This window comes from Trachurus trachurus, assembly GCF_905171665.1.
Source record: "Trachurus trachurus genome assembly, chromosome: 20".
In the NCBI taxonomy this organism is placed as follows: domain Eukaryota; kingdom Metazoa; phylum Chordata; class Actinopteri; order Carangiformes; family Carangidae; genus Trachurus; species Trachurus trachurus.
Genome location: NC_139911.1, coordinates 11,716,002 through 11,738,370, shown reverse-complemented (window position 1 = coordinate 11,738,370; position 22,369 = coordinate 11,716,002). Strand labels below are relative to the sequence as shown.

Genomic DNA, 22,369 nt, shown 5'->3' with positions numbered 1-22,369 from the left:
GCGAGTTAACACGCAACAAACAGAATCCAATATCAGCAAGGAGATATTGATGAGGTTTGAGAAAATGTTTATTGTTAAAGAAATGAAAAGAGCTCGGTGACTTTCACGTCAGCCAAGGTCAGACTGTCGCTGCATTGTAAACGCACACATGGACTGGTATAGGAGCATGCACATGGGAACGTGACAGAGGAGATACAAGGGCATCTAAGGGTATGAGTGAAGCAGGGATAAGGTGAGACTGTTTTATAGTGCCTCATTGACCCCAATTTAATGTTTGAGCTCCAGTGCTGGAGATGAATGGACGCAGCAGAGTCAAGCAGCAGAAGGAGAGATTTACTCGACAATAATCCAGAAAGAGAAAGGCAATAAAGTGGGATAGAGAAAGAAATAAAAACTGATAAACTTGAGCGGAAAGCGGCAAGGAGGAGATAGAGAGAGAGGTGGAGAGGGAGCAGAGAGAAAGAAAAACAGATGAGGTGGGAAGAAGCAGAATAACACCGGAGAGGGGACGCGAGGGTGAGGAGTGACGGAACATAAAGAAACAGAGGGAGAGGAGTTGGGCTGCAGCCTGTGGTGACTGATCCTGCTGTGTAACAGAGTGATAAAGCTTGCTCAGCAACATCCCCTCTCATATCTAACCTTCAGGGACCGGCGCTGCTCTGTTGTCTCCACTCTGCCTCCTCCACACTCTGGAAAAGCTCTGCTCCTCCTGACTCTCTGTATTCATGAGCTGCACTGACTCATTCAGAGTTCGCAGGAATGAATGAGGGTGAACCAGAAGAGATGAACAGAGTAAAACAGAAAAAGAAGAATGGCAGTAAAAAAAAAAAAAAAAAAACATGAGGGGAGTGAATCAAATGCATGATTATGAAATGGTTAATGCCCAGGTGGCTGCTAATGATTTCAGAGAAGAGATATTATTTTGTTTCTTGCCCATCCTCTGTAGGCCGCCACTAATGACTTTTCATTTGATAAAATTGATCTATTTTCTCATTATTTCCAGATATCGACCAGAGAAATGCAGCAATTTGGAAGACATTTTGCTCAATAAATGACTTTAATGGTTGATTAATCATCACTAATTGTTGACTGGTTTAATTGACTGCTCATTTCAGCTTTTTCTCGATCATATTCATTATGGATGATGATATTTTACACTGATACACCAAGTTTTTTCTTTCTTTTTTTTAATCCTCAATAAACGCAAGGAATTTGTGGAATACGCAGCACCCAGCTGTTCCCACAGTTGCCTTGACTGTGAATGGAATTTCAGGCATAACAATAAAATGGCGTCTACAGCAGCAGCACCACCATCCCCCCCAACCTCCGCTGACCTTCTGTTCTCGCCTCACCCCTCACCCTCCTTTCCGAGCAGCAGGGAATGGAGGAGGAGAGCGTGGTGGAGCAACCGGACCTGATGAGAAAGCACATTGCACCTAATGAAGCAGCTCTCCGGTGGCCAAACTAATTACCGCAGATTAACGATTTGATTTAATTACGTGTAGAAAAAAAATAAAGGACGGGATTTTCGCCGTCTTGTCAGAACACCGCGGGGTCAAAAGGTCGAGGCTACGATTCACACAACAGAGGATTCATCTGTGTCAGTCTGCCCTTTGATCACATCTGCGAGTGTGTGTCCCTGCACGAGTGTGCTCATGTTATCATGCTGTAAATCTCACTTGTTTTGGAATTTGTTTCTCTCTTGTCACCGTCGCCCATAAAACTCCGCAGAGGTATGAGCCTGGCTCTGTAATCCTTCTCCGCTCTGTGGCTGAAAACTAAGTTTCAATGAATTGTGTAGCTCTCTCCCTGGCCATTAGCCCACAAAGCTCCCTCAGCCTCCAAAACAAATCTGGGAATGGATTGCGGGCAGCAACACGACGACCTTGGATTTGTATTCACTGCGCTGCCTTACGCCGGAGCTATCTAATCTCTAAAAGATGTGATCACATCGTCTTCTCAGCATCACTCAAGAGCCGTGTCATGTTGATTTATGTTGCATTGTGCGTCACACATTACCCATTCACTCTAACCTGGGATAATAATCGATTTCCCCACCAGCGGTATGACAGAGAAAATCTAAATGAGCTATAATCCTGCTTTATTTAATAACATCCTCTTTATGTGAAATGTCAGCACACACTCCAGAGGTCTGATTGGCTGCACTGTACTCTAATAATGCCACCGAGGAAGTGTGAGTGCAGGTGACAGCTGTGTGACAGGTGATCTATGTGGCTGCTGCTGTTAAAGAGAGGACAACAGAGAGGGACACGGCTCCATGTATCCCTGTGTTACGGGGGATCAATTCAGTCATGTGACCCCCCCCCCCACTCACTCCGAGAGACAAGAGAAGGAAAAAGACAATGAAATAGGGAACGACGGCATTGTCATGGAAACTTGCTGACACTGCAGTGTCTTCTTACAAGTCCTAACCTTACAGTTTTACCCAGAGGGCATGCACAGAGGCTATGGCCTCACACACACACACACACACATATATATACAGACACACACAGAGAAAGGACAGTGAGACAAACTGTATTAATATGCATGCATAGACAGAACAAGAAGGCAACAATGCGCATCGAAAAAGCTTGTTTTCTCTAAATCCATTTGGTCGGAGTTGATGATCTCTTTCGTAGTGCATCATGTTAGTCCCAAAATTGATATCATGTTACAGCAGCTGAATTCCAAAGTACACAAAAAGTGCAAATTCTAATTCAAAGCCTTAGGTCAGGGGTTGTTTTTTGCAAGATTGTACACGTTCCTGCACTAAGCATCAGGAAAACATCACACAAATAGGTTGGAATGGGTACATGTATACATTCTTCCTCGAGAATGAGATGGAAATCAAGAAAGGATGAGGTGGCGATGCTGGTGGTGGAGATGAAAGAGAACGGACTGATAGAATAAACCACTACACTCCCTAAAAGTAGTTTGGTCACAGATGGAGACACACACACAGTATGGTGACCTGTTTTGGGGGTGATAAGATTAGGGGGGACTAATGTAGCATTATAATCCAGATCCTTTTGACAAGCCACTGGCACATAAAAAAAACACATAAAAGTCAATTCCAACAACCACACCAGCGTGTACTATACAAAAATAGACGGTCTAAGCACAAACACTGAGGGAAGCCAGACACTGTTGCACAGCTCCACTGTGCTGGAAACAAATCATGAAGTCATGTTCTGCCATGTATAATGACAGAAGACACTGTGTGATGAAATACAGATTAAGTATGGTGGCGTCTCGCGCTCGTGGGTTGGCTGCTTACATTCTGCTCAGGCACCCAAACACAACCCGGCCTCAGCAGCTCTGGAAACATGCCACTGCGATCACAGACTCAACCATCAGCGATGTGATTTAAAACTGCTTTTACATTTTTAAACGAGTGCCCATGACTTCATGGATTTACTTAGTGAAAAGTGCATTACACTTTTCTTTTCCTAAATATTAAAGGGATAGTTCAACATTTTGACAAATTGGCCCATTGCCATAATCCCTATAGTCATAGCAGTAGGTTTGTTACCTTTAATTGTCAGTGCAAGCTATTTTTAGAACGTCAGAGCAGAGCCGCGAGCTGCTCAGAGCTACGCTATGGAGGCTCATGGAATTTTTTGGTTTCCGCGGCTCTGCTCCGCCGGCAATTGGCAATGGCAATGAGCCAATTTGCCAAAATGTTGAACTATCCCTTTAACTCTTGAACGAGATGTGGGTTATTTTGTTAGAATACTACCAAAACCATTCGATAACATGTTGGTGAGCCACATTAGCCACTGGTTATACTGGTACAGACCACTATGCAAATGTATGCAGCAATGCTAAAATCTAACTGGATCATCATCAGATCACCTGTGTTGCAGATATGAAGTTTCTACCATGCATCTTTCTTACTGCGTTCAAGAATGTGTCTCAGGAGTCACCAAGTTCAACATAATGTCCTGCACACTGTGGTGGCGGGACATAAAAATTGATTATATTCGATCGGTAAAACCTTGCGAGGGCTTGGACATAAAATCCTGGGGCGTTTATTTCACTGCGGGACCAGCAGACTGCTCTAAAGGTAGGGACATACTATAGATTATTCTGACGACAGGGCATCATTTCTTCAAATGACCATTGGCAGAAAAGATGAGAATCTAATCGATCAATATATATAGTAGGACACTTTCACACTCATGTAACATTTATGGGAAGTAGCAGTCTGGAACTTTGTTCAAAGTGCCGGCATCTCCCAGGCAGGTGGTGGGTGGTACAAGGCTAAGTATTGAACTTCAAGTACAGTAAGATGTAGGATGTGGTGAATATTTGAACAGATTAAGTACAGTAAGAGCTTTGATCCGGTTGTACAGTCTGGTACAGCCAGTGATCTAGATTTTATCTGAACTAAATGATCAGAAACATCAAAGCCTTTCTGATTTAGAAAACAACACTCTGCCCACCCCTCATGCTCTTACAGGACTATGGGTTCTAAGCCCCTTAAGAAAAGACATGACTAGTCACAAGGGGCACCAAGGGCTCGATCGGCATCCGAGGTCTGACTTTCCCACCACCAAGCCCCTCATGTCTTCGTCTTCTGTGCAGCTCTGTTGCTCTTTCTGAAGGGAAAACTAAAACAAACTGTGCTATCTGTCATTTTTGATGCTTAAATACTTTAAATCCCTTCACTGCACGACAGTAAAGCCCTGATATTTGTCACCCCAAACAGCACACTATAATCCATTTTGCATGCAAACTGCAGGGCTCTCCACACAGGGGTTCCCCAAGCTCACTTTGGTAAATCAAATATTTAGAAAATGAGCACAAAGAGAATGGAAGGAGTTTCTCTATTTTTAGTTGCTCCCCTGCTGCAGGGGGGAGGCTATTGTACAGAAGTCATGCAGCCACTGAGGCGGCTCTTCTGTCAGCCTTTTATCCCATCATTGACATGAAGCATAACAAAAGCAACACAGCATAAAAGATACATTTGAAGGATATCATTAACTGTTCTGAGCTGACATAGCTCAGCCAGAGACCCTTCATCAGTTACCACTTTAGTTTCCAGCAAGGCTTTTCCCCCGCAGGATGTGATCAAGCCAGTGAGTGCTTTCAGCCACATCTTTTGCAGTATAACTTTAAGTGTGCACCAGAAGGGCCAAGAGTCCTAACTCTGACACCAAATGACCATTTTCTGCTGATTCCATTGCAGACCTAAGGTATCTGGACGTGCACCGACAGCAATCTGCTGCGGCTGGGAAAAAAGGCTGGGGAACAGTACGGCTGCATGAGAGAGTCTAACAGCAAAAATATATTTAATGTAGACATTACTGTGAATTACATTGATACATTGAGCGAAATTGTGTGGGTTTTTTTTGTAACTTATGTGAACTGATGGTTGTATAGTATACTGCATTTGTTTTTCTGACTTTGTATTTCATCTTCTTGCTTCCAGTTGTTTGTCTTCTGAGTTTTATGTTGTTGAGATTGGCACTGGAATAAAATGCAATTGCAACACAGACCACATGCATCTGTCACTGACTGATGCAGTAATATACTCATCCAAGGCTATTCATTGTTTTCAATAAGTCTATTTTGAGGCACACCTGATAAAGCATATAGCAAACTGTACATAGATATGTTGTTTAATAAACATGAACAACTGGAAGCTGTGGGTATGAATGATCGATGAGTCACTTGATTTTATTGTCACGTTTAATTTCCTTCTCCCCACCGTTGGGAGAGGTATTTTTGTTTTGCACATAGCAGTCCTATTTTTATGGTAGTTACAGAGGAGGCGAGGCGCTCTATGACATCGTTAGTGTTATTTATTATACAGCTGGAAATCTCTCTCCTTTCTCCTTTTTATATCACTTCACTTTCTAATATCTCTCAGAAGTCTTTCACACACTGCCGAATTTAGTAAATCCTTTTTCTCCCGACTGAATTGTCCAATCCATCATCTTCGGGGGATTTTCCTCATAATCCATCTTCCTTTGTGACTTTTACTCAGATTCTTTTTACATAATTTGAACAAATACACCGTTTTATCTGATACTGGACTAACAGCCTGTGATGAATGACTGAAAAGGGCCGTCTTTTGAATGCAGAGGTAATATAGAGTAAAGCGTAGGTCGGTGTGTGCAGAACATGTTGTACAGGCTGGGAAACAGGAAGGGACAGAGAGTCCACTGTTAAGCTTGATTTTTTTTCCCACTTTCTGGCTGAGCTGTGAAGTCAACAAATTGCTATTCTAGGTTGGGATTAGTCATCAGATTTATGTGATTAAAGGCAAAGTTAAGGTTTAGACAGGCCATTCTAGGTCAAAAACAACATTGTTGTGGCTTAACACCTCTGTCAAATAGTATGGGTCGGTCATTTACCCGACAAAAGGTGACAAAGTGACAAAATCCTATGTAGTTTTTATGGTTTTTCTGATTGAACATGCACAGCATCCTGCCAATCTGAACCTCTATGGCCTTCTAAAACACACATACACTCACAAGTCTGTTAGCACTCTGTATGCGTCCATGTATACATATTGTTGCGGCATTTGATTTGCATTTGTGGCAGATGATCTGTCAGCTGATTAGTGGCCATGAATGAGGTATTTGGAGCGTGGGCATAACCACAAGGCATCTTTAATCATATTTACCTCTATTCTTCATGCCTGCATGTGTATTTGCAAATAAGTGACCTTTGTGAATTTCATATCCGTAACATCAATAAGAAAATTGGATTTGCTTGTCCTGACTGAAGGAATACATATTCTTCAGATATTATGTGATGTGGATCACTGATTACTGTTCACCTTAATACAAAGGCTATGGCTGAACATGCAGCAGTTGGAGGGGAGCAGTGCTGCTTTCATTTCACTGTTTGGTCTTAATGCAGGTAAGAAAGTTAAGGACTCGACGCACTGTTCTGCAGCAGCGTTGCCTCCTACACACTGTGACAGGAGTGTATGAAGCCAGTCATGCCTGACGTTGATGGGTCAGACTACACACAAGCACAGATGTTTAAATACCACAGCATGCTTGCAGGAAAACCAAGTGTGCCATTCTGCACCACAAAGCTCCACCTCCTGTAAAACACTTGTGCTCACAACCCCCAAAAGCCTAGACTCCCCCACCCCCCATCTGCCAAGGTGCACAGTCACACACACACACACAGATATATGCACACACACACCCCTTGAGCAAGCTCCCTGCAAGCTGCAACAGCTGCTCTCCCCATCCACACCCTGGATCCTCTACCAGCAACTAGGCGCCCAAGATGTAAATTGCACAGGAACAAAAGCCTGAAAGGACTGAGACTGAGAAACACCTGCATCCAGCTGTTTTAAGAATCCTACTGTGTATTTTCAGAAGCTATTAGACACCGCTTTCTCCCCAACTTCCTACTACAGTATGAGCCAACATTCACACACATCCGTGGATGACTCTTGTCAAAACACTGTCTCTCCAGTGAGCTATATCGCAGTTACATGTTAGCCTATTAGCCCCGCGTTATATAATGTGCAACCAGCTTAATGCTACATTTAGTGGCGTAACAGAGCCTGGCAGAGCCGCTGTGACAGACAGATGAATGTGCATGGCAAAAATTCGCCCCACTCTGTACGCCTGTCAGGCTGCATTTTTTGGTCCCAATGCATTATTTTTCGGCACATCTGCATGTGCCTGGGAGTTTGTGTGTGTTTGTGTGCAGCGGCAATCCCACAGGGTGAGGTCAGGAAACGTTTAGTGCCATCCATCTCCCTCAGAGTGGGCTCCTGTCCCTTCAGGACTCTCAACACAGATGGGTCTGCCATGTTCAGCCGGCACAGTAGAACAACAGCTGAAGGTCAGGAGGGGACACATACCAATTTGACAAAAAGTCAGAGTTTTGTATTTCAAAATGTTAAAGGGATAGTTCAACATTTTGGCAAATTGGCCCATTGCCGTAATCCATATAGTCATACCAATAGGTTCGTTACCTTTATTTGTCGCTGCAAGCTATTTTTAGAACGGTGGAGCAGAGTCATGAGCTGCTCAGAGCTACGCTACGGAGGCTAATGGGATTTCTTGGTTTCCCTCATCAAACTCGTCAAATACACAATCCAACAACTCCAAAACGCTCTTGTGGACAAGTTGTGACCTGCACATTCACCACGCTATGAGATAATAACGGAACGTTACGAGACAGAGTTGTTTTAGAGGTAAATGCAGAGACTGCTTGCTGAAAAACTGCCCTTGACAGGAACGCGTATCAGCAGTTTTGCATTAATTTACCTCAAAACAACTCTGTCTCGTAACGTTCCGCTATAATCTCACACATATGTTTGGATGCCCATATGGGGAAGAGATTTGCGGACATTATCCTCATATTTGTGAACAATACCACAGCTTTTTTATTCTGTACTCCACATGTTCTAACACTTATGTAAATGCCATTAACACTTCTCCCTCCAGCAGCCCTCCCTCGCCTCATTTTCCATCTTTGCCGCAGAGGGGGGTCAAGGAGAACAATGGCCGTTCCAGCACTCCGAGGGCATAACACCAGGATTTTTTCATCTTTGAAGCAAAACAACACTCCTCAGGGCTGAATCAACATGGTGGGCAGACCGAGCAGAGCAGATAAAAAGCCCCAGAGGGAGAGAAGGGAATGTAATTCAGCTTGACGTAGATGTACAGGCTGTCTCTGTCCAGTATATGCAACTATTTGATCCACTGAGAGTTGACGCAGGTCATAAACATTGAAGCCTGAAGCATCTCAAGCAGAGTTTCTGTCTTTTTTGGGAATAGAGTTCCTGAAAGCAACAGTGCCCTTTCTGCCCTGATATCTACCACAGGACGTACTCCAACTCTGGCAACAGATAATCATCGACTCATTACTGAGAATAACTCATTTCCTGAATGGACACAACATGCAAAGGAAGGGGATGTTTCTGTGCCGATTAACTTAATCAGAGCAATGTAAAGTACTTTCAGCCAGCAGAGATAAAATAAAAAAAAATAGGTAAAAGGACAACTCAAGAGAAGCGTGATCTTCTTTTCTCTTCATTTTCACTGTGACTTTTCAAAGAAGAATGGGAGGTAGCAGGTCAGGGAGATAAAAGCAATATTTTAGCATATCTAGACAGAAAATAAGGTTAGAAAAAAAGGGATGCTATTTGCAAGTTAAGATGACACAGTAAAATGTGAATTGAATTCATTTGTGAATGAAGCACTGTAGCTGGCAGAAGCTTTGATGATGTAATCCGGAGACGTTCAATAATTAGGATTCATGGTTTCATGTGTCTGTGGCCCTGAGCTCTTAGCTGGTTACTGTACTGTACCATCTGGTTAAACACAGAGACAACCCAGCTGCAGAATCAATCGCTCTGAATTTCTGAATTACAGTTTATTTTCCAAGATGAAAAGTAGGAGAAATAGCAACACTCACAATTATAAACCCCTTCAAAGCTATTTTTAGGCCATTGTTTAATTTCAACCTGAGCCCATTATTAAATTTCAACCTGAGCCCAAAAGAGGCAGGGATCAAGCAGGATTTGGTGAAACAGCATGGAGCAAAGAGCCAGTAAGAACAAAGGGAAAAAAATGTCCATTTATTTCCCCGCATAGCTGAAAACAAAAGGTTTCACGTTGTTCCTGCCATCACACACACACACACACAAAAAAACTCTTGAGGCATTTCCCCAGGAACCTTCCCACACTGTCAAAACAACCCGGTCACAACATTGAATAATAGCCACTAGTAGGCATCGGCCGGAGAGGTTGAGCTGACTATGACTACACAACAATCGAGTGTGGTTTAAGACCCCCTGCCTCTGGAAACAAACTCCCACACCTCGTCTCTCCTGCAGACGAATCTAAGTAGTAGGAGCCCCAGGAGGGGTTCACGTGCACCCCCCTTATTTTTTTTTCTAGTCTGGATTTTTTGCATCCTTGGAACCTCTAAAATAGATATTTGGGTGATCCCCGGAACAAAACCTGTCCAAAATGTGTTTTTTGCAATGTTATAGTACCCCTATGATACCTGTGGAATTGTTGCCAGGAATGCCAGTCAGACTGTCTTTCAAAGACTGTAGCACGCTCAAATTTCGAGCGAGCCCAAAGATAGAGATATCAATGTATTCGGGACAACCTCAGGTTTCCAGTGTGACCAAGTTTGTTAAGCTACCTTGTCAGAAAGGGAGCTAAAACCTAATGATTTAAAGTCAGATGAAAATTTTGTGAGGGAAAAACAGCCATCTACATGTTTTCAAATGGTCCCTTGACCTGTCACCTAGATGTATGTGAATGGAAATGGGTTATATGGGTACCCACAGGCCTCCCCTATCCAGACATACCTAATTTGTGTGAATCTAATGCAGTTTTGGGGGAGAACCATGCAGTAATGTGCATGCAGTAGCCTACAAATATGTCATTTTCGCCTATATACAAAATGGTGTATTTGACTATTTCTGCACACTGGGGGTTCATAAACAGTCACAGAATTGCATGAATTGGGTATGACTGGATAGCTGAGATGCTTGTGCATCCAATCAGCCTATTCAATTGTGATTTTAGTCCATTAAGTAGTGTATTGGCACAAATGGTGCTTATTGCTTGTCTTGAGCAATAAAGCCGATAAGAACAAGTTGAAGGATTACATGTTAAACAACAACCCCAGGCAAGTGTGGGAAGGCCTAAAACACATATTATCAGGGCAACATGGCTGGGTCTGTAAGGTCATTTTAACAGAGGAGCTAAACCACTTCTTTACCCGCTTTGAGAAACCCAAAGCATTCCAGCCTCCCACACACCGCTGCCCATAGTTTCCTCTGAGCATATCCACGCACACTTTCCCTCAAAGAACATCAGGTTCACAAGTGTGTTTAAGTCAGTGAATCAGAAGAAAGGTGCTGATCCTGACGGAGTTCCTGGCAAAGTATTTTAAGTGTGTGCTGATCAGCTGTCTACTGTATTTACAAAAATATTCAACCTCTCACTGACATAAGCCACTGTCCCTCACTGCCTGAAATCAGCCACCATAATCCCTGTTCCCAAATCCACCACCATCAGCGGCCTCATTGACTTCAGACCCATCACCCTAACACCCGTGGTCACTAAGTGCTTTGAGAGGCTGGTCCTAAGGCACATCAAGGACCGCTTCCCATCAGTTTGCCTACAAGACAAGCAGGTCCACCGAGGACGCTACCTGGAACATCCTTGGACTTCTGTTACAAATACGAATACAAATTACTTTACAAATTAATTTGTCTGTGATCGACCATTCGCAGAAGAGTCTTCTGACAATTTGCAGAAGAGAAGACTCTTTGTAGCTACCTTCAGCCTGATGGCTTTCGTCGTCCTGCAGTGAAGACAGAGGAGCCGTCCACCACCACTGCTTTCCTGGTCCATCAAGTTGTCATGAAGAGGATGATCCAAGTTATTCAGAATGGCCTCCTCCATCTTCAGTGTGCATCTCTCCACCACATCCCCCAGTGAGTCCACCAGGGAAACGTCATTGAGGTCAGTGCCTCAGGATGTTTGGCCTGTATCCTAGCAACGACTGCATGGAAAACTTTGCATTGAACTTGAGCAGCAGCCGTTGGTGGGATGTACACAATTGTTATGATTTTGAAACAATCTACTTTCTGAGTCCAATATCTCCGGCTCATCACTCTTGATGGGTAGAGAGTTGACATTTCCCTTGATAATTGACGGCAGAAAGGACCCAGTTCATCTCCACTTCCAGGCCTTTAACCTTTACTCCACTAGCATGGCAACCACGAAAGCACATCTTCATCTCAGCTGGAATAGGGTGGCATCCTCCACACTTACTCAATTTTCAGGGAAAGTTAGGATGCTTTTCGACTACAGCTCGGCATTCAATACCATCATACCAGACAAGCTGGTCACACTAAACCTCCCTCCTACCACCTGTGCTTGGATTAAGAATTTCCTTTCTAACCATCCACAGTCTGTTAAAGTTGGTGACAAGAGCTCTTCCATCCTGACTTTTGGAGGCACAAGACTGACCCCCCCCCCCCCCCCCCCCCCCCCCCCCCCCCCCCCCCCCCCCCCCCCCCTCCTGACCTTGCGGAAAGGGTTTCCACCTTTAAGTTTGTAGGGATCCATATCTCAGAGGATCTATCGTGGTCAGCTGACATAACTGTCCTCGTCCAGAAAGCCCAGCAACGTCTCCCCCTCCGAGGGTCTTGAGATGGAACAAACTGCAGGAAGACCTTCTCATCTCAATTGAGAGTTTGCTGGTGTATGCCATGCCATCTGTATGGTATGCTGGCTGCACTGTGACTGACAGGAAGAGACTGCAGAGAGTGATAAGGTCTGCAGAAGAAATGATCAGCTGTCCACCTCCCTCCCTGGACTATATTGCTAGCTCTGTTGCCTCTCCAGAGCTACAGCAATTCTCAGTGATCACTTCCATCCAAACCATCACCTGTTCAGCATACTGCCCTCTGGGAGCAGGTACAGGTCCACCAGGTCCAGGACAAATCATGAACAGTTCCTTCCCCTGAACAGTCATTACTCTAAACACACAGTAACTTAACACAATAATATCCTCAAGAGCTCATGTATGAAATGCAATAACTAATGGTATAGGAGGAAGAAAAATTGCAAACATAAACCACTGTAGGAACCAGGGTCATGTCCCATACATAATTCCTCTTGCAGAGGAAGCTTGATTTTAGTATTCCTCTTTATCATCAAAAGTCTCTGCTTCAATGGTCTCATCTTGTTGTTCTTCCTCTTCTTCGCTATCTGCCTCCTGTGTGAATATGTCAACCAGAGATGGAGGCATTATGGGTCCAGCAGTCCAAGGTAGCTGCCCGCTTGTAACCTGCAACTCTATGGTTGCAGCGATCAATGTGGGTGGAGAGACAGCACTGTGGTGGATGGCGACAGCATTGTGATGGTGGGAGGTGTCTAAGGTCCACTTCAGACTTAGCTGAGAGGGACTCATCCTCTCTGACCATCTTGTGTATCATCTTCACATGCACTGCATTAACTTTCTTTTGGAGTGGCAGGTTACAAATAGGCAGCTACGCCCATCTCTGAGCAGCCTAAATGACCTAGATCTGGTAAATAATATTATATTGTTAACTGTGTTTGCTTTTTTATGTATAACAAGAACATATATTACAAAATGATTTTCACCAGGGATGAGAGAAGAATGAAGATGGAGTACTGTGGAGTACTGTGGAGTAGTGTGGACTGCTAGACCCATAATGCCTCCATATCTGGTTGACATACTCACACAGGAGGCAGATAGTGAAGAAGAGGAAGAAGAGCAAGATGAGACCATTGAAGCAAAAATTTATGATGATGAAGAGAACTACTAAAATCAAGCTTCCTCTAGAGGAATTATGTAGGGGACATGTCCCTGGTTCCTACAGTAGTTAATGTTTGCAATATTTCTTGCTCCTATGACCATAAGTTATTGCATTTCATACATAGTTACTAAATGGCTACATTTGGTGAAATTACTGTTTAGCACACGTGAATAAATCCTCCAATGTTCATTTCAAAGAGTGATTGAATTATTGCTCATGATAAGCAATAAGCACCATTTGTGCCAATTCTGTGACTGTTTATGAACCCCCAGTGTGCAGAAATAGTCAAATACACCATTTTGTATATAGGCGAAAATGACATATTTGTAGGCTACTGCATGCACATTACTGCATGGTTCTCCCCCAAAACTGCATTAGATTCACACAAATTAGGTATGTCTGGATAGGGGAGGCCTGTGGGTACCCATATAACCCATTTCCATTCACATACATCCAGGTGACAGGTCAAGGGACCATTTGAAAACATGTAGATGGCTGTTTTTCCCTCACAAAATCTTCATCTGACTTTAAATCATTAGGTTTTTAGCTCCCTTTCTGACAAGGTAGCTTAACAAACTTGGTCACACTGGAAACCTGAGGTTGTCCCGAATACATTGATATCTCTATCTTTGGGCTCGCTCGAAATTTGAGCGTGCTACAGTCTTTGAAAGACAGTCTGACTGGCATTCCTGGCAACAATTCCACAGGTATCATAGGGGTACTAAAACATTGCAAAAAACACATTTTGGACAGGTTTTGTTCCGGGGATCACCCAAATCTCTATTTTAGAGGTTCCAAGGATGCAAAAAATCCAGACTAGAAAAAAAAATAAGGGGGGTGCACGTGAACCCCTCCTGGGGCTCCTACTAAAGAGATTATCATCTGTAAGGAATAGGTCGCTGTAGAGAACGGTGAAAGATGTTAAGAGCACAGAAGAGAGTCATCGGCGGCGCAGGCTTCATCACAGGGGGGTGAGAAGTTCGCAGGGGGAGTCATATAGTGGTTGTAGTATTCAGAGCTGGCAACCCTGCAGTCTGCAGCTAAAAAGGTCGTCTGCTGCTGAGTAACCCTGAGGGCCTGTGTGGCCAACAGGACCATGTGGAGGGAGGGAGGAGGAGGGGGTGAGGGGGTGCAGCGATATTTAAAACCTCTGTGAGAAGAAGTCAAGGGGACGGTGATGAAACAGGACCGGCCCTCTTTCTATACGAGTGCCAGCCAGCCAGCCTCTGACGGGGCCAAACGTGGACCCTAACCAACCCCATGAAATGCGATCGTGCAGGCTGGAGGGGGAGGGGGGGTGGGGGGGCAGAGAGAAAGCGGGAGAGAGTAGGGCGAGTTGTGTGTGTGTGTGTGTGTGTGGTGGGGGGGTGGGGGGCAGGCTCTCTGGGGACTTGTGTGTTTGCTCCTGTGTGTGCTCAATCTGCATTTGCTTTGGCTGCTGCTGAGCAGAACAGGACACTGTTTAATGAAATTGACTGAGCGAGCACAGGAGGGGTTGTGCCAGGACCTCGGCTGATGATATGAATTACAAAAATGATAATAATAATTAAAAAAAAATTGAGGTTTGACTGTAAACTAAAATGTACACTACTAATTCTTCTCTTTAATCTTGAGGGGAACACACGTTACGCACACGCGCAAATACACCTCAGGAGAGAGACCGGGAGCAACTGTTCTTTCTAAATTTGTCAGAGGGAGCAGAGAACACACCCCTCGTGCTTATGCGAGCGTGTGAGTGCAAGTGTGTGTATGTGTGTGTGTGTGTGTGTGTATCAGAGAAGAGCAGCGTTCAGGCCGTCTCCCTGCGGGTGTTAAAGCTCTGCTCTTCCTTAACTGGGCACCACCTTTCCTCCTCCTCCTCAGTAACTACAGTCCCAGCATGCCGAGCAGAGGCTACATCAGGAGGCCTCAGGTTTTCGTGAGGAGCTAATAAATCATTAATAATGCACAAGCACCAATAACATACACACACACACACACACACACACACACACACACACTGGTCTGTTAGTTTCGGAGTCATCTGCGTTGGAGAGTAGTTAATGCAGAAGCAGCGAGACAGCGTTTGGCCAGGGAGGAATTAATTAACCTTATCCTGCATGTAGAGAGGGCAGCATCTCTGCATGCAAAGAGCCTTCAAAGTCTAGACAATAAAAAGGTTATAAAGGAACAACAGTGCATAAACAAAGGCGTATGATAACAGGGGGAATTTCAGGCGTGTTTTTTTTTTTCAGTGCGAGCTGAGTTTATATGCCTCCTCTGATAGGTAATGTGGACACGCAGACAGCAATCTAATCAAACCTTACTGCTCCATTCATTCCACATCAATAACTGCTTCTCAGCATCATTAGCTTGTAAATCAGAGAGGCGGTCGGTGGAAAAAAAAAAACAGCCTCACCAAATAATGGAGGTCACAGCCGCTGTCTAAAGTTTGGAATGAATCAACAAATCGATGAAGAGATTCTAGATTATTGATCATTTAGATCTGTGGGTCATTGTGTTGCCAAATCAGATGGAGACGGCGACAGATTGTTAGAGATGAAAAGATTTTCATCGTGACGAGAGTTTTGCATAAGTTTGTCTTCAGTTTGTCTTTTACCACATATTATGGGACTGAAATCTCATTTAATGCGAGGAGCCAGCTTCACACGACATAGAGCGGCTTCTCCTAAAGGGGCGCAGGCAAATGTTCACCATAGTAACGGCAAAGAAATGTATGTTGTAAATCTGTCAGAGCAGAAAGGGAGAATAGAGGGAAGGAGGTGGACGTGCATACTGCTCCTACTTCGAGACTATACCGAAGCTACCGCTTTTTACCCAGAGGATCATGTCCTACAAAAACAACTAAAAAAACACAGTAACACTTCATAATACGTACACACTATTAAGCATTAGTTAAGCATTAATAAATACTGAATTGTTTATAATGCATGCATGAATACTCATAGTAATACTATGTCGTTTATAAATAGGTTAGTGCTCATCAATGAGTAAAACATTTTTAACTGTGTTTATAAATACTAATGAGTATTCATGTGTTATAAATGATGAATTCAGTATTTAATGCTTAACTAATGCTTAATAGTGTGTACTTATTATAAAGTGTTACCAAAACCACTTCTGCAAAAACAAGCAATCTACCAATTTTACTGACAAACTATAGCACAAGAGGTAAAGTTCAGTTCAGATGCCGTGCTCATTACATTACCATAGTGATGTGGGGCCAGGGCTGAGAATTTGTGTAACGGGACAAAGGGAATGTCCTATTGTGTATAGTGCATGCCTATACAAAAAACACCCCCCCACACACACATACATACACATACTCTTCCTCCCTCTCCAAGGGCACCAGAAGTACCCCTTAGTGTAGACTGCACTGTCCTACAAAAAGAGAGCAACTCCTCCCCTCTGAGCCAGAGCAAATTGAGATGGGGTTTACATAAATGGGTTTGGGGGGGGGGGGTGAGAAACCACCCTAAGGTAAATGTCGGGGGAAGTCTCCTCAAGATATGGGTAGCCTATATCTGAAAAGAAATTATGTTGAGAAATCATGCAAATGGACTTGAGGGCTTTTGGATGAATAGCCATAGCAGGTCTGGCTCTCTTCCCTTCTGTTGGTTGATCGTTAGCGAGGAAAAAAAATCATTAATATTTTGGTGTATTTCTTGAGCTTGGCACAGAGCAGGTGTATTTTTTCAACGAGTGAACTGAGGAGTTCCTGTGTCATTTTAATTCTCATACCCTGGGGCTTCCACTCAAAACTAACATGAAAGCAAAAAGACAAATGGCAAGCACCTGGACTCCTTCACCTGAGGTTCACATACCAGAATGTCAGATATGTACCCTGAACACCTGAATAATAAAAACTGGAGCGCAGTTACCATGGTTATTTTACAGTGAATATCAAAAACTCAAATCAAGGACTTTTTTTTCTCTCCCCACCAATTGTTCTACTCACTCTGACATGTCAGAACATGTCTCAGTTTGCCTAAACAATGTTTTGCTAGAACAAAAACAGATTATCCCTCTGTGAACCCTGTGGAAATAGCCATCAAGGTCACTGGAGCAAGTGATGCTGTCGATGATGGACGCGTGGACGCGCGGAAGTATCGACGGCTCGGCGAGCCCCGTCGTCGCAAACCTCGGCCCATTTTGCCCCGGAGTACCTGGCTGAGGTGAGATGCAGAGCAAGTTGCTGTTTGAGGCTGTTTTCTCCTTGTTTTCCTGGCTGGTTCAATAGCTATGCTGCATTGGCTCCCCGTGACGCAGGGATCTGATCAATACTGGGTCTCGAGGGCAGCGGGGCAGCCAGCGAGAGGACTCGACAGCAAATATGCTCCATAGGCTGTGCAATGTTGTGATGAAGGGCTAGTGTCAGCACTGCCTAATGCTGTGCAACCATCTCGTCTGTTGTTGTTGTATTGGTTGTTTTGTTTTTTCTGTATAAAAGGAGTGCAAGTATTCCTCCTCACATAGGTGCACACAGGCTGGCAGATGGGTACACAATGAAATAAGTAGGCTATTAAAACTGATAATGAATAATCTATAAGTCATTTATCAACAGAAATACAAACATTCATTGGGCGTAGCATCTTAAATGAGACAATTACTGAGTATTTGGGGATTTTGCCTTATTTGTCAGACAAAAGGATTGATCTGAATATAAATCCAGGCTCTGGCATGAACTACTTTTTGTGGTCTCAGATTGGACATGTTATGGATTAACCTTTAATAGATCATATTGATAAAGATTTGGTGAGGCCCCTACACTTAAGGTCAGTAGGACAGGGACCATCTGTGTGAGGTTCTGCAGCAGACTGAGGGGTGCCCCATGGCCCAATAACCTATCTGAAGTGTACATGCAGACAGAGAGGGATTACTTCTGCAGTCATGATCTGCTCCGCGAGCTATGTACAGTATGTGATATTTATATACAGCTAATAATTCAGAGCTCAGCCATTAAGGCAGGTAAAGCCAGATATATTAGCTGATATCTGAAATGTTAAAGGAGCTGTCCGAATGATTTAAGGAGGAATGCAGCGTTACATTGGTGATGAAAACAATCTGCTAACATTCAAACACACCAGATCCTTGTCTTCTCTGGCTATAGATTAGAGCATGTTGCTTTACTGCTGCTAGCCACACACACAAGCCTGAGGACACAGCAGTATTTTGCGCATGCACACACACACACGCACACAATACTGGACCATTAATCATAAGCAACCCAGTTCTGCTTCTCGCCCCGCACTCCTCTCTCATGTGCTCGTGGCCCAAGGTTGACTTTGCAGTCTCTGTATTTACCTCAGTGTGGTGCAGAGGTTGCATGCTAGAGAGATTAAATCAAAAAGGACAGAGGGCTGGGGGTGGGTGAGTGTGTGGTTGAGCCCTGCAGGGTTTACATGTAGCCTACATGTACATTCACTTCCTAGTAAACGTCTGCAGCACCATACCAGACGAAAGCTGTCCTCTGAATTCATCAAAATCCCAAATAATACAGTCCATTTATAGCGGAAATAAAATCAGCTCATTGATAAATGTCTAGTTGGATACTTCACACCAACTGTGTTAGTGATCACTGACTCTTTAACTCAGCTCTGCATCCTTCCAGCCACACACCAGACTTACAGTTTGCACTGCAGAGCAGGGTTGAAGTCTAAAAAGCAAATTGGATTTATTCAAATAAATTCTGCAGGTTTGGTTTATGTAAAAAAAACACCTTATTAGTAGTACTTAAAGTATTTTTTTGTTTTATGTAAATGTCAGTCATCAGCATGTGAAGTGAAATGAATTACAGGATGGTGGTGATGTATTCTCTCTGACTGAAGTGCTTGCACGTAGCTTTAATCTAGCCTCCTGTTCAGCTACTGGTACGTTCCGGTTGGCTTACCCAGGTAGAGAGATGCGTTTTCTTTCTTCACATTGTCGTCCAGGTAGGTGGGCCCCAGGGTGTAGATCGGCGTGGACCCCATGCCCACGAGGATCTGGGCGACAATGAACAGAGCCACGTACAGGTTGTGCTCGTTGCCCTCCTGGTCGCGAGGGCACGATGAAACGTCCAGCAGGTCGCGCCCGCTGCCGTTGCCGGTCTGACAGAGGCCCTCGCGACCCGTTGACGAGTTCATCTCCTGGATCTGGTAGGGCGGCGAGATGAAGTGGGGGAGGGAAAACAACGCCGCCCCGATGGCGATGACCACGCCGCCCACAGCCAGCCAGCGTGGCCTCTGACCTCTGCCGCCGAAGTAGGAGATGAAGACCACCACCAGCAAGCTGCCGATGTCGAAGCAGCTGACCAGCAGGCCGGACTCGGAGCTGCGGAGGCTGTAGCGCTTCTCGATGGTGGTGATGACGCTGCTCAGGTAGCCCGAGACCATCAGGGACTGGATGAAGGTCAGGTAGCACATGCAGAACAGGAAGCAGCGAGAATCCCTCAGGATGGCCCGCACGTACTTCCTGGCCGGGATGCGGATAAGGCGGGAGAGGGAGAAACCGAGTTTTTTGCCTCCAGAGCCGGCGCCCCTGTGGCCGTCCACGGGCAGAGAGCTGCTGAGCCCCACCATGCTGGACACGGAGGGGGAGAAGTCCGTCCTGGAGGAGGGGGATTCTGCCTGGCTCGAGTCTGGGGTTTTAGGCCGGAGCTCGCTGCTCTCATCCACGGCCACACAGGTGTGGTTGGTGTTGACCAGCCGGGACTCCGCGGCCTTACGGTCCGGCTGACAGGGTCCATTCAGGATGGGTAAGCTTTTGGACTTGAAGCAGTTCTCTGAGTCCATGTACTGGTCCTGGAGCTCGCGGATCTCCAGAGACTCAGACAGGTCACTCCCCGTTTCATCGTTGTCCGACGAAGTCATGGCGGCGGCGCAGCTGGACTCTCAGCTTCAGTCGGCTCCTGGCTGTGCTGACAAGTCGGTCGGTAACTAGTGCCACATGAGGACACGGCGGAGCTGCTGCAGGGCTGGATGCTGAAGTAAAGACGCTGCCCTGCCAGAGAGGACCGGGGCGGACTGAACCCCTCTAGTTATGTGCATGTTTTATTCCACATTTCTATTTACAGCAGCGCTGCTCTGTCACAAAAAGCCTGTATCACAGCACAACATCAGGGCTGAAATATCCTTGAAAGCCACTAAACAACGACAGTGGTAGCTTGTCTGAACACAGAAGAACATCACCCTCCTCGATCACTTTAAATACTGGCTATGGAGTGATTTGCTTACAGTTAATAGTGTATAAGTTTTAAAAAAAAACATCTAAATGTTAATAACAAAAGGAGGTGTCTTTACAGTGTCCACCTTAATTCAGGATCCCATGTTGATTTTATGGCTCTTTGTTAGATAGCAACCTTGATTCACAGGGGTATTTTGTTTCCTTTGTCCCATAGCTGTGCAGCATCCTACAAAGAAGACAAAAACATGAAAAAAAAAAACATTAGCAAAAAAAAAAAGAGGTTTATTTCAAATAAATATGTATTTCTACATACAGACTTTTGTGGTAAATATGTCCACTCTGGTTTAAACTGATGTCTTCATATCGCTAAATTGCTTGACACAAATCCAAACCAACACACACACACAAAAAACCCTGAACTCAGCTCGGTCCGGTTCTGGTCGGGTTCTGGTCTTGGTTGCGGAACCACAGCCTGTGTGTCAATGTCTGAGTATTGTGGGGATGTCTTTTGTTTTGAATTGCTTTTATGTGGATTTACATTTTTGTTTCTTCTTCCAATATAACTCCACGCGAGCCGTCTCCCTAATAAAGACTGACTGACTGAATGAAAAACAACTGTACGGGTGACACACTGTCGCAGCGCTTAAGGCGAAATAACAGGCAGCTTTCCTTTGTCAAAACGAGAAATATACCAAGAGAACAAAAGACCACGCTGTCCACAAACGTCTCAGTTATTACTTTGAAAAGACATGAAACCCCGGTTCGACACGAGACATTTCTGAAATTAAGCGAACAACAAGTCTCGGCCTCGAATAAAATGCCGACTAATTTTATTTGACATAACTTCTAGGAAAGGCTGGAGGTGTAGGAGGCTGTAATACTCACACAGGACAGAGGGAGGTAGCCTGTTGTTCTCGCGGAGCGGCCACTCACTGAATGAAATCTGTTGGATGAGTATGGCTGGCTGCTGGTGCTTGTGGGCAAGTGGTGCATTCAGGGACGGTCGGATTTTGTAACATTTAGAGTCCAATGCCTCAACAAAGTGGGAAAGGGGCAAAATAAATAAATAAATCGTCTTATTTGGATCACGTCATCTCACGAGATTAGACAAAAAGAAAAGAAAAGTGGTGATTAGCCTACTCAAATTAATTTTGTCGACCATTTATTGACGATATTATCTGTGAACTGTCATTTTTACTATATCAACAACTCGATAAAGAGCTTCAACATTTGCTGTGTAGGCTATTGTAAAAAAAGAAAAAAAAAAGAGAAAAGAATAAATCTTCTGTTCATATCTTTTGTTGATTTTTTTTTTTTTTTTACCAGACATAAGTACAAATATACAAGTATTGTTTACAATAGGCCTATATGACTGCGAGGTGAAACATAGCCTATTTCTAGGAGGTAACTTGAACGCATCAAATAGTGGGGGTGAATTGTTTTTCTCATCAGCCACAGTGGGACTTGTAGTTTCTTGCGTGAGCCAAACGTGCGTTCACGTCCCTGTTAAATTATGAGGAAAACGGTGCTTGAGTAACTACGATTTAACCAGACTTGACACACATTGAGCAGTTCTGCAAACCCTACCTGCCCTGTTTCTTCATTCAGTTAATTCTACCATTACCATGACTGAAGGACTTCATCTACCAGCATCCTCGCTGGTCCGCTTGTTTAGTAGCCTACGCTACGTCATCCGGACAGCTGGGACCGTTGCTGACCCAGCAGTGATTGACTGGTCACAGGCTCATACGGACAATGGGCTCTGTGCCTGGTGGTCCTCTGACGCAATAAATTGCTGAAAAAAATGTAATGGAGTTGTTTATTTCTTCAGAGAATACTGCCTCCCAGTAACTAATGAAAAGTGCTTCGAGCACAGTAGAACACTGAAGGTTGCAAACAAAA

General features: G+C 44.4%; 1 protein-coding gene across 1 annotated transcript in view; it reads right to left on the bottom strand.

Annotated features, from left to right (window-relative positions):
* Positions 1-21,396, bottom strand: part of slco5a1 (solute carrier organic anion transporter family member 5A1) — a 41,180-nt gene extending 19,784 nt beyond the window's left edge. The window contains exons 1-2 of the mRNA XM_083995094.1: positions 21,353-21,396; positions 19,194-20,693 (exon numbers count right to left, since the gene is read on the bottom strand). Coding sequence (XP_083851220.1) covers positions 19,194-20,154 — 961 coding nt within the window. The 5' untranslated portion in view covers positions 20,155-20,693; positions 21,353-21,396. The remainder of the gene's footprint in view (positions 1-19,193; positions 20,694-21,352) is intronic.
* Positions 21,397-22,369: the final 973 nt, after the last annotated feature.